The 12,044-nt window shown below is 43.2% G+C and overlaps 1 protein-coding gene across 1 annotated transcript in view; it reads left to right on the top strand.

Moving 5' to 3' along the window:
- The first annotated feature begins 363 nt into the window (after positions 1-363).
- Positions 364-12,044, top strand: part of PREP (prolyl endopeptidase) — a 96,406-nt gene continuing 84,725 nt past the window's right edge. The window contains exons 1-3 of the mRNA XM_027895141.1: positions 364-517; positions 1,770-1,844; positions 10,174-10,307. Of these exons, the coding sequence (XP_027750942.1) occupies positions 473-517; positions 1,770-1,844; positions 10,174-10,307 (254 nt within the window). The 5' untranslated portion in view covers positions 364-472. The remainder of the gene's footprint in view (positions 518-1,769; positions 1,845-10,173; positions 10,308-12,044) is intronic.

The raw sequence follows: 12,044 nt of genomic DNA, 5'->3' as shown, positions 1-12,044 counted from the left end.
TGCACCAGTTGGTGGTGGAGTCGCTGTCCCTGGCGGTGTTTAATAAGAAAAGACTGGATGTGGCACTTAGTGCAATGGTCCAGCTGAGATGGTGGTGCTCGGTCATAAGTTAGACTCGATGATCCCAGAGGTCTTTCCCAACAGAACGCGGTGAGCGGGAGTGCCAGCCGCGCCCATGGTTGGCAGTGAGGGCGGGACGGCCCCTCGGCCAGACCCCTCCTGTACCTGTGGCGCGGCACTCGGCCGGCAGAGGGCGCACCGTATGGCGGCGGCGCTCCGCCTGTGCCGCGCTGCGCGCCTGCTGCCGGCTCCTGCCGCCACGGCCCGACACCCGGCCCCAGCCCCGGCCCCAGCCCCGGCCCCGCCGCCGCCTCCGCGCCCCTTCGCCTCCTCCTTCTCCTCCTCCGCCTCCTGCTCCCTCTCCTCCTCATCATCATCCTCTTCTTCTCGCCGCTCGCCGCCGCCGCCCGCCATGCAGGCCTTCCAGTACCCCGAGGTGTACCGCGACGAGACCGCCGTGAGTACGGCACTGGCCGGGGCAGCCCCCGCCGTGCGGCGCCCGCCGGGCCCGGGCGCGGCGCTCCCGGCTGGCGGGGCCGCCTGGGTGGGGGTGCTGCCGCCCCGGCTCTCGGGGCTTTGTTCGGCTCCGGCGTGCTCCGTGCGGAGGGTGTCGGGCTTGTCAAACCGGCGGGCCGTGGCGGCTGCCGGGGGCTGGTTGGGGCGGGACTCGGGGCCTGGCGCCGGTTCCCCCGGGCACGTCTCGCGTGTGCGGGGCCGGCCGGGGCCGCAGGGGCAGCCGAGCCCACGGCGGATTTCGGGGCTTCGGCACCGCCGCGTGTGGCAGGGAGAGCCCAGGCCTCCGCCGAGGCTGGAGCAGCGTCAGCAGAGGAACAAATGGTCTATTTATGTAGGAAGGCACATCTGTGACATAGTCCTATCTCCCTGTGGTCCGACCGTAACTGGATACACAAGGATTACGGTGTTAGTTTGGGTACAATGGGTCCGGGTTTTTTTCGCTTCCGCAAAGCTCTGTGCTTTGGGCACCGGCCCGGTAATTCTTTACGGAACTAACATCGCGTTTAAACCAAAATGTTTGCCGACATGAGCCAAAGCTGGAAAAGCTAAAGAATTTAGTTTCATAGGTGGCTAAAAGGCTGAACTGTGCAAGTCCTAACAACAGGTATCTAGTCCTGTTTTGTATACTGAAGGAAGGAAGCAGGTAAATTCAGCCACGTGGATTAGTCTTTTGTGGGGTTTTTTTTTGCTTGCTTGTTGTTTTGGGGGTCGGTTTTTGGTTGGAGGTTTTTTAGTTATTATTTATACATGTACATTATGCACATGTTTGTGGGCAACAGTAGTAGGGAGGGCTAAATTAGAGACAGTTCATGTAACCAAGAACCACATTTGGGGTCCGTCCAGTAATCAGGTTTGATAATTTGGTTCAAAAACCTGGATATGGAGGAAGCTTTAGGTTGTTTGATTTTTTTAGGAGTATTGGTTTAGTGGGGTGTATGTTCATTTCACCCTTTTTCTGGTGCTCCGTGTTTTTTCTGAAGGCTACTCTGCTGCTCTAGTACTATCACCAAAAAATGGTTATATTAGCAACTCACTTGGTAGCAATGTGTTGCTTTTCTCTTGCTTTGCTCCTCAGCACTGTATGCTTTTGTGAAATTCCGAATACCCTTCATCGTGATGACTATCGTTCCTTGATGGATAGAATTTGCTTGCGTGTATGCCTCTTTTAAAATGATTGTCTTTTATGAATTCAGGTGCAGGATTACCATGGATATAAAATAAGCGACCCGTACTGCTGGCTTGAAGATCCCGATAGTGAACAGACAAAGGTAACCTTTCTTTTTAGGGGAATAACTTTTTTCACATGATTCTCCCGTATAGACTAGGTGCATAGGTACTCTATTTTGAAGAATGTGCCAGTACTTTTTTGGAAAGTTACACAGTGAATCATAGTGAATGGAAGTGTAGTTCTTGTGATAGCTCATAGTGCCAAGAGCAAGGCTGTTATTTTGTCCCTGAGTTTTAGGGGGAAATGGCTGGATGGGGCTTGGAGCAACCTGGACTACTGCAAAGTGTCTCTGCCCCTGGCAGGGGGCTTGGATGATTTTTAAGGTTCCTTCTAACCCAAACCATTCTGTGATTCTGTGAAAGACTGGAATATTTTGTATAACCTACATCACAGAATTGGCAAAATTAAGGCCTTGGTTATCTTGCACTCATTTTTCTTGGACAATTTCAATGCTCAAGGTGGTGTTGTCACACTGGCACTCAGATTTCAGAGCACTTTATCCACTGTCCTAAGTACATCTAAAATTACCATAATGAAATAATTAGGAAAGGGTAGAGAGTAAACTTCTTTGGCTTACCTTTTACACAGTCCAAAATTGCCGTAATAAAGTAATTAGGAAAGGGTAGAAAGTAAACTTCTTTGGCTTGCCTTTTATACAGTGACCAAGTGTGAGTACATTTTTTTGTTTAATCCTTTTTAAAAGCAAAATAAAATCAAAACCATTTTCCTCCTGAAGTTAGGCTTGCTTAGTGGCTGCTATTACAGATTGCAGATGTTGTGGAGTTTTCAGCCTACCGTCTAGTATAGTTAGAATGTACTGTTGGAATTGGTTTTCACTTAGAGAAAATCCTGAAAAGTGATAAGAATGACTATGAGCCAGTTCCTCTGATAATAATGGCATAGAGACTTACAGGGGTGATGGCCTGAAAGTAGGAAGTGACCATGTGGAGGAGTTTTCCCTTATAATGGCTAGTAACTTTGTGATAATTGTAGTTCCAGATCTAAAACACTAGTGTCTATCCAGTATGCATGATTTTGTCAGGAAGATGGTGGAGGTCAGGATCTCCTTTCAAAAATATCCCATAGTGTAGCTTTCCATTGGTGAGATTTCTTCTAGGTTCTCTCGTGTATATGCTTACTTAATACATCTTTGTGATGTTTTGTGATGAGCCTGAGGTTGGTCAAATTGAACTTATTGTAACTGTCAAGAAAAAGATAAAATGTGTACAGTTAGGAACTCATTCCCTACTTATAAATCTGTCAGCGTATTTGAAGAGTCATGAGGATTAGAAAGCTTGGTTTGGGATCAGGTTTTAGTGAAAAACTCTGCCATGGACGCTAACATTGAAAATTATATATTTAGAAAATTGGGGGAATTTTGATTTTGTAATTCTAGTATCTTTAAGAAACAGTAGACGTGGGATAGTCTTGTGCCAAATTGAAGGGAATATATGTGTGGAGGGTATGGTTACATCTTTTTTTTATAGGTGCCTTGCAGATACCTATTGAAGTGTTTTCTGGGATCCTGTGAAAGGATTGTGATTGAGAAAATGCCAGGACCTGACTTTTAGTGTCCCTGTGTTCAATACTGGAGCCACATACTGTGTAACACATTGGGTGAGAACAGTTGGAGGACGGTGAACCACATTCTCCAGAGGCTGTAGTTTATATAGGAGACAAAATAAGGAATGAGGGATTAGAACACACTCACAACAGTGCAGCAACCCAAACACAAGATATCATATTGGTGGAATGAAGATCTTGTTTTATCTTACTTGCCTACACTAAAAAACGCACGCCTTGGCAGAATTTGGCAGTGCAGCAGTAGTCTGACACAGAGTGGAGAGAGTTCCTGTGTGTGTAAATATGCAAGGATATCATTCCAAAGTTTCAGAAGTTATGGAACAAAAGGAAGTAAAAGTATTTTGCTGTTTTACTTCTTTCTTAGAAGAAGACAGAAAGAAATGGTCTTGAAGTGCTAAACTCTTTGGATCTACTTTATGACTCATTTCTTTGTGCTCTGCAGCAGAGGTTGCTGATGACCACTCTTTCTTGCTAGCTTTTAGTAGTTTTATCTCCAAGTTCTTGGGATAGTTTGCAGGACTCCTGCTGAATAGCCATTCTGCACCTACCAGATCAAAAAATAACCAGATAACTGCCATAGAAACAGTTGGACGACTGTATGGGCTTCAGAAAGAGTATGGAGCGTGCTTTCTAGGCTTTTCAGACCTTCATGTCACTGACCTTGAGACCTCTCTGGGGAGGTCCCAGATGATTGGAAGTTGGCGAATGTCACGCCAATCCACAAAAAGGGCCGGAAGGAGGACCCAAGAAACTACAGGCCTGACCTCAGTGCATGGCAAGGTTATGGAGCAGATCACCTGAAGTGCAATCACACGGCACCTACAGGATAGACAAGGGATGAGACCCAGCCAGCACGGGTTTAGGAGGGGCAGGTCCTCCTGATCTCCTTTCATGATCAGGTGACCCACCTGGTGGATGAGGGGAAGGCTGTGGATGTGTCTATCTGGACTTTAGCAAAGCCTTTGACACCGTCTCCCACGGCATAATCCAGAAAAAGCTGGCGGCCAACAGCTTGGATGGGACATTCTGTGCTAGGTTAGGAACTGGCTGGAGGGCCGGGCCCAGAGAGTGCTGGTGAACGGGGCTGCATCCAGTTGGCGGCCGGTCACCAGTGGTGTTCCCCAGGGATCAGTGCTGGGCCCAGTCCTGTTTAACATCTTTATTGATGATTTAGATGAGGGGATTGAGTCCACCATTAGTAAATTTGTGGATGACACCAAGTTGGGGGGGAGTGTTGATCTGCTGGAAGGCAGGAGGACTCTTCAGAGGGACCTGGATAGGCTGGAGAGTTGGGCTGATTCCAATGGGATGAGATTCAACAAGGCCAAGTGCCAGGTCCTGCATTTTGGCCACAACAACCCCCTGCAGCGCTACAGGCTGGGCACAGAGTGGCTGGAGAGCAGCCAGGCAGAAAGGGACCTGGGAGTTTGGATGGACAGGAAGCTGGACACGAGCCAGCAGTGTGCCCAGGTGACCAAGAAGGCCAATGGTATCCTGGCCTATTTCAGGAATGGTATGGCCAGCAGGAGCAGGGAAATGATTCTTCCCCTCTACTCAGCGGTGGTGAGGCCACACCTTGAGTATTGTGTCCAACTCTGAGCCCCTCAGTTCAGGAAGGATATTGAGGTGCTGGAGCGGGTCCAGAGAAGAACAACAAGGCTGGTGAAGGGACTTGACTACAAGTCCTTTGAGGAGAGGCTGAGGGATCTGCGGTTGTTTAGTCTGGAGAAGAGGAGGCTCAGGGGAGACCTCATCACTCTCTACAACTCCCTGACAGGAGGTTGTAGCCAGGTGGGGATGGTCTCTTCCCAGGCAGCTATCAGTACGACAAGAGGGCATGGTCTCAGCTCTGCCAGGGGAGGTTTAGGTTAAATGATAGGAAGAAATTCTTTACAGAGAGAGTAATCAGGCATTGGAATGGGCTGCCCAGGGAAGTGGTGGATTCTCTGTCCCTGGAGGTATTTAAGGAGAGACTGGATGTGGCACTTAGTGCCATAGTCTAGTAACTGTGGAGGTAGTGGATCAAGGGTTGGACTTGATGATCTCAGAGGTCCTTTCCAACCTGGCTGATTCTGTGATTTGTCCTTCTCATTCTTCCTCCAAGTCACTCTTTTCCTCCGTATATAGTTCCTTTACATCCCAAATCTGCATTTGTTTTTTGGAAAAGCAAAAATACCATGTGTACACCTCCAACATTAGGCTACTTTTAATTTTGTGCTTAAGTGCTGAACTAGAAGAATTCCTTGGACACTTATGCTCATCTGTAGTGAAAGAACCTCTATTCAGTTCCTGTTCACAACATGCTTGCTTGATTTGAGTAGGTGTAACTTGATTTATGCCAAGAGGGAAGAATGAACACCATTCTTTTATTAAGTTAACGATCTTTTCTCGTATGTGAACAGTCAAAATTATTTAGATGCATGCTGTCAAATAGATACAAAAATATATTGGAATTCTACTTTTCTACATGTAGCAGAAATAGGTGTGTCAACCATTGGTGTGCTGGCAGAAAATAAATGAGTAGGATTCACTTAGTGTCTGTGTTGAGTCAGTGAAACATAAACTTTACTGTTCCCTGAAGCATGGGGAAAGAAGCATAAACAGGTGAGATTGTTTTTAATTCTGAAATGTTCATGGTGGTTTCACCTGATGTCCACTGTAGCTAAGACTGAAGGAAATTAGAACAGTTATGAGTTCTAATTGCTTCAGTTAGTCCAAATGATCTTGTGGACCTTGATAGTTAGCAGTTTACAAACAAGTGAACATAGAAGGGTAGAATTTTTTTGTAATTGCCTTAATCAGGTATTTTTGTGGTGAGAGTGCAGACTCTGCTGATCCATTGTAGTTTGAAGGTTTCCATTAAGCCAAGTAGCTGTGTAGTTGCCCTCCCTCTCTATCTTGTGCTGACATGAATGCTTCTGTTCCTCCCTTGCATGGGTACAGCCATCACAAGGTGATGTTTTGGGAGGGAAGACTTTAGTGGACTCGTTTTCTATTGATATACATGGTTCATAAAGGTCATCCCAAGGCCACATGGTAGTTGGATCTAAGATGGTTCAAGAATGGGATCTTTCCTCTTCTAGCCACCCTTTTAATTAGGTGAAAGTCAAATAGATGTAGAAATTTTTCAACCAGGTTACCAGGAGGATGTTATTCTGTATGTGGTGCATTTATCCGCTGCAGAAAGGAGGTTATTGAAATCTGCTGGTGGGGAAGCAGGACTGTTTCTTGTCAAATGTGCAGTCTTAGGAGTTGATTAAGCCAATCATCAAGTCACATCCTCAGTCTTTGGTGGAAAAACTGTTATTCATAGGTATGGACTTCCATATTAACAATCTACATTCTTTACTATATCGCTTTTTTTCCCTTGTGTGTGCTTGATTGGAGCAACCAAGGGCAGCTATAAGCAAACAAAACTCCCTTTCCCAGATTCACAAGTGAAAATTAAGCCCTGGACAGATGGGGAAGTTCCTATCACGCTTTGGAGAAATGAGGTGTAGAATGTGGGTTCATGCTCTGCTTCTGTTTGGCCACTGACTTTTAAGACAGACTGAGGAACCATCTCTGGCGCAGTTAAAATCTGCTACGCTGGTAGAAAGCTTCTGGTAATGACATAGGCCACAACTACAAAACCACACTTTCACTGTTATTTTGGGTTTGGCTTGGCTGGACTTTTCAACCTCTTAGTTTGTTTTAACACTTTGTGGGAAATAAGCTCTTTTTTAGACTACAGCACAGTCTTTTGCTACTGTCAGTCATGTATAGCACTCTAACTCACTGGTGGTGTAGGCAGCAATGCTTAGGTAGTTCCAGAGATAAGGGATGGATAAGGGATGAGAAAGCAGGGATCATGTAGGGTCAGGTTATACTATTATGAACACATGTATGTTTGGATTATGACTAGAATCGAAACTCTCAAAAACACAATTAAATGGATTTTTAGTTATTATAGACCAGTGTTTAGTTCACATTTTGATACATTTCCAGTTGCACTTAATTTTTCTTTGTTAAATACCAAAAAAGTAAATTCTAAGAGGCCAACCACAAGAAGTCTGATTAGTTTTAATTTTTAATATTTAACAAAGGTATGTACCCTCTTGTAGGAGTTGCACTGAACTACCTTTTACTGAGAATGTGTAAATGAACTGTAAATACTTTGCAGACAAATAACAAAAATGGTGATGTAGAAAGAGTTTGTATTTTGAGACTTCTCTTTGGAAAGTATGCTATGAGTGGAAATCATTATCTTGAGAGACTAGCATAGTGTAATGTAGAAAGCTGATATGTTTTAAAAAGGCATGGTCAAAAAAAGCTTGTGCCATATGTTTCTTAGATGAAATTTAATTATACTTTTTTTTTTTTTTTTTAATAACAATTGGCCTGCGCAAGTAATGGCCAAACACTTCAGCCTCAAGTAGACCATCTCTATTCTTAGTACAATGCTTCAGAAATTGTTTTGCTTTTCAAATTACGTTATTATCCCATAAGGATTTGCCTTACTTGGACCCTTACTCTGTCCTTCCTTCTGCTCGCAAATTATATCCTGTTTCAAAGCATATGACAGATAGTCAGATGCAGATATCTACAGGTATAATAAAAATCTTCCTCTTTAGGTTCATGAGGATGTGCAGTTACTGTTAGCCCTGTAGCATGTTTAGCTCACCATAGTGGATGGAGTTGTTTACTGCAAGAGTTTCTGGTGACAAATGTTCCTGTACTTCACCTAGAGCAATATTTCAGTTAGGTATTGCTTTTTGAACATGAGTGCAACCTCATGCTCAGAGGTGTAAGAACAGAAAGTTGCCAAACTGGAAACGATTCTTCTCAGTGGAACTCTCAGTGGAACCTGTAATTCTGTCCTCCTGTTTCAGACAGCAGTGGCATTCCCTTTTTCATATAATCTTGGAATCTTTGGTGCATATTAAGTGGAAATGAGAAAAATACGTCAAGTTCCTGTAAAAGCAAAATTATGTGGGATTCAGTTGTGAGTGCAGTAATCAGTACGTAACCATGCTGTTGTGCAATGAAGACTTGTAAGGAGAAGTTTGTGTCTCCTCCTTGAACACCAGTAATGAAAGCAGATGTGGTAAGGTGTGTCTACAGTTAGATGAGTAATGCACAGTTCCAGTATACCCTTGCAGTGGTGTTATAATTTCAGTTGTGTTATTGATAGATAAAAAAAAATGTGTGACGGTTTCTGTCCACTGAATGCAACTAAAAAGTGCTTTTGCCCATCCAGTGCAATGGACGGTTTTATACATGTTTTTATAAGCCATCTTTTCTCTGGAAATGTCACAGCACTTGTAGAAGTTAGTTTATTTGTGTAGGATCCACTGTCTAGATTTTTTGTGTAGGTAGTCCTTGATATTCACGTGTTCCCGTTTAGAGAAAACAAATTCAGAGACACATAATTCTTGGGTAGATTTGATTAAATTCTTTCATCATCTGATGGGGAGAACAGTTATAGCAGCACAATGTGGAGGCTGCGTGCTGTTTTGACTTACCACTGGGATGTGCTGTGCACATATTAATTCTTCACCGGAAGAATTAATAAATGACTAAACATTGATAGCAGTTGGTATATGTGTACCAGGTACTCTCTGACAGCAGCTGGCTTTTCTGAAGAGCTGTGAAACACATTTGTAGCCCTGCTGTCCTGTGTTTCCTGCCCTGTAACTCAGATGTTACAATGCGTTGATCTGATTGATGTGTGACAGATTCGGGACAGGTAGAAACAATAGCCTCTTTCAGAGCAACTGAGAAAGAGACCTGTGTGTGCAAGAGATGAACGGACAGGGTTTAATGCTCTAGGCAAGAGGCTGGAGTCCAAGAGCGATACTGATGCTGTTGCTGTGACATTTGGCTGCGTCCTAGCCACGCACAGTGTCCTGTCCTGCCTACTTCATGTTAGAGACAGCAAGGCCTGCATGTCTGCTTGTTAGTAGCTGTGATTCACCTTAAGACGCTTAGGTATTCATTTGATGTTAATGTACCATGCTATAAATAAAGATGGTGAAACACCAGTGTTTTCCATGCATACTGTGGGAGTGTCAACCTCTAACAAACAGCTGGAGTGGTAATGATTTTGACCACTGGCCTTAAGTGTTTGTGACAGGGAGCTGGAGTGTTTTAAAGAAACCAGACTTCGCAAAGTTTTCAGACATTGCATATTTTTGCCTTTTGTAACTAAGAATTGATCTGTGGACAGCACTTTGGTCTTCTCAGGAAGTACTGGCTGGGACTAATTCTGTGCGTTATGTTAATAATACGAACAGATGATGCATGTGACATTTTATATCATCTTCCCAGCTCCTGAAATGATAGTGCAGTCTGTGGGCAATATTTACTACTTAGGCAAATATAAAGAGAGTTCTTAAAAGCATGGGGTGTTTTTTGGATTGTGTTTTTGGATTTTTTGTTTGCTTTGTGGTTTTTGTTTGGTTTTGTTTTGTTTGATTGTTTTTATTTGTTTACGGTTTCTTTGGTTGTTGGGGTTTGGGGTTTTTTGCTTTTAAGGGGAATGGCAGGAATGTCTTGTCTTTTGGCTGGTTACCCCAGTCCATGCCCTGGAGAGATATTATTCAAGATATGAGTTCAGTCTTATTACAGAATTGTGGTATAATGCGAATAAGCATGTAAGATTCTTCAGGTGTGGCACTGCACAACCTATATGGGCAGAAAGATGTCTGTGATGCATTGCTTCTGAAAATGTTCCCTGTAGAAAATGTGCATTTCTACTTGAGTTCACACTTTTTTTGGGGGGGGGGGGAATTGTTTTCCTTCAGGCATTTGTGGATGCTCAGAACAAGCTTACAGTACCCTTTCTCGAAAAGTGTCCTGTCAGAGGATTGTTCAAAGAACGAATGACTGAACTCTACGATTATCCTAAGTACGGTTGCCACTTCAAGAGAGGAAAAAGGTATGTGAGGAATGTCTTTGTGATGAACGTGAAGCAAGTCAGAAGCAACTACTAATTAGGAAAACAAATTATAAATTGTATTTATTCTTTTATAGTTCAGACATAGGAAAACTAAGGCAGTGTTAACATGTGGTTGCGTGATGCCGAGCACAAGATACTTGACTGTCTCCAGTTCCCAATCATATTATCACTCGTTCTTTTGTTGTCTTTTCTTTAGGAAGAATTGTGAATTTATCAGAATTCAGACAACTTTGCAGAATAATTGTAGTAAAAGTAAAGCTTTGAGGAGTTCCTTTCAGGCTTAGTCATCCTGAAAACAGCATAAGTCTGTCATATGCATATTGTTCCAAATATCTGCTAAAATACTGCTCTTATATTAATTATTCTTTTAGGAGCTGGTAAGCTTTTATTGTTTAGTCATTGCCAGTGAAAAGCAGTGGGAATTCCCTTGTGAAAGACTGCTTCTTTATTTGCATGGTGATAAGGGAAAAATAATTTGGAGGATTTAAGAGTACTGATGCAAAAAGATCTGTTTTTTAAGAAACAAACAGATCCTGCTATACACCAGTGCTTAGTCTACTTGTATCACTGTTTTAATTCTGTGGAGAGATGGTGCTTCGGTGGCTTACTTACTTACTGCAGCTGCTACTGAATTCTGTGTGACTTCTAATAGAAACAGTATCAAGCTTCTAGAGAAAGGGAGTAAACGGATGAAACTAATTGTTAACTTAGTAACATCTAAAGATTGTTTTAGCAATTGAAAATGAGGTAGAGGGGGAACAAAGCAGCCATTCTTGATCATGGGAAACACAAACTAGGTTTTTCAATATTTTTGATTTGTTTGATCTTGGTTGAGTGGTATGCCACCTATGTTTTCACCATCATCAATGGATCATGAGAGGTCTCATTAGCTTAAGATTTCTGCACAGATATTGAGGGAAATTTGCTTTAGTTGTCTGTGCTGTGAGGAAGGTGTAGATATAGATAGAGGGAGGGAAATTTGGTACTATATAGGGTTTTATGAAAGGATAATGTGGGCAGTGAATCTAAGCTGATGTTGATTTCAGTTGTCACAGATGTGGCTCAGCATGTCAGTGTATAGAGAGGTGTCAGGTTTAAGCCCAGAATCAGTGGAGATGTTTAGGATAATGCTGCGTCCAGGGACGTATGCCTTATTGAGAGTCAGGCAAAGCTTATTGTATTGTATGTGATGCTCATGCAGATGTAGCTATGCTGAAACAGATTCTAGAGCAGGCCTGGTCAGTGACTTGGATTCTCTGCAATGCAAACATGCCTGGATGTGGTTACCTTCAATGCTGTTAAGGCTTGATGTTGCAGAAGTGCTCATGGCAGTAGTCTCCCCTACAAGATACAAAGTCTTAATTTGATGCAGCTGACTGTCTTCCAGGAAGAACATTTATACCAGGAGATTAATGTGCTTATGACTTATGACACTTTAGTCTGATTGTAATAGATGTCTTTTTAGTCTTTCTGAGTGATACTCTATTTCCTGGCATGTGCTGAAGTTAAGTCACAGCAATTTAAAAATAATAAATACCCTACCCCCCCATGTTATGGTGTTAAGTAACACTAAGTAACGGGTGAGGGAAGGAACTATTCTGTTTGAAGAACTATCCAAACTTCCCATGACACTTAATAATTCTTAAATTTAATTACTCTGTTTTTTGTGCTGAAGAACAGCTGATAAAACAAAGTGTCTGAAGAGTTCTGCAGAAT

The sequence above is a fragment of the Empidonax traillii genome, unplaced genomic scaffold, assembly GCF_003031625.1.
Source record: "Empidonax traillii isolate 1590-97213 ecotype Southwest subspecies unplaced genomic scaffold, ASM303162v1 scaffold16:size2589160, whole genome shotgun sequence".
Taxonomy (NCBI): Eukaryota; Metazoa; Chordata; class Aves; order Passeriformes; family Tyrannidae; genus Empidonax; species Empidonax traillii.
This window is presented reverse-complemented; position numbering and strand designations above follow the sequence as displayed.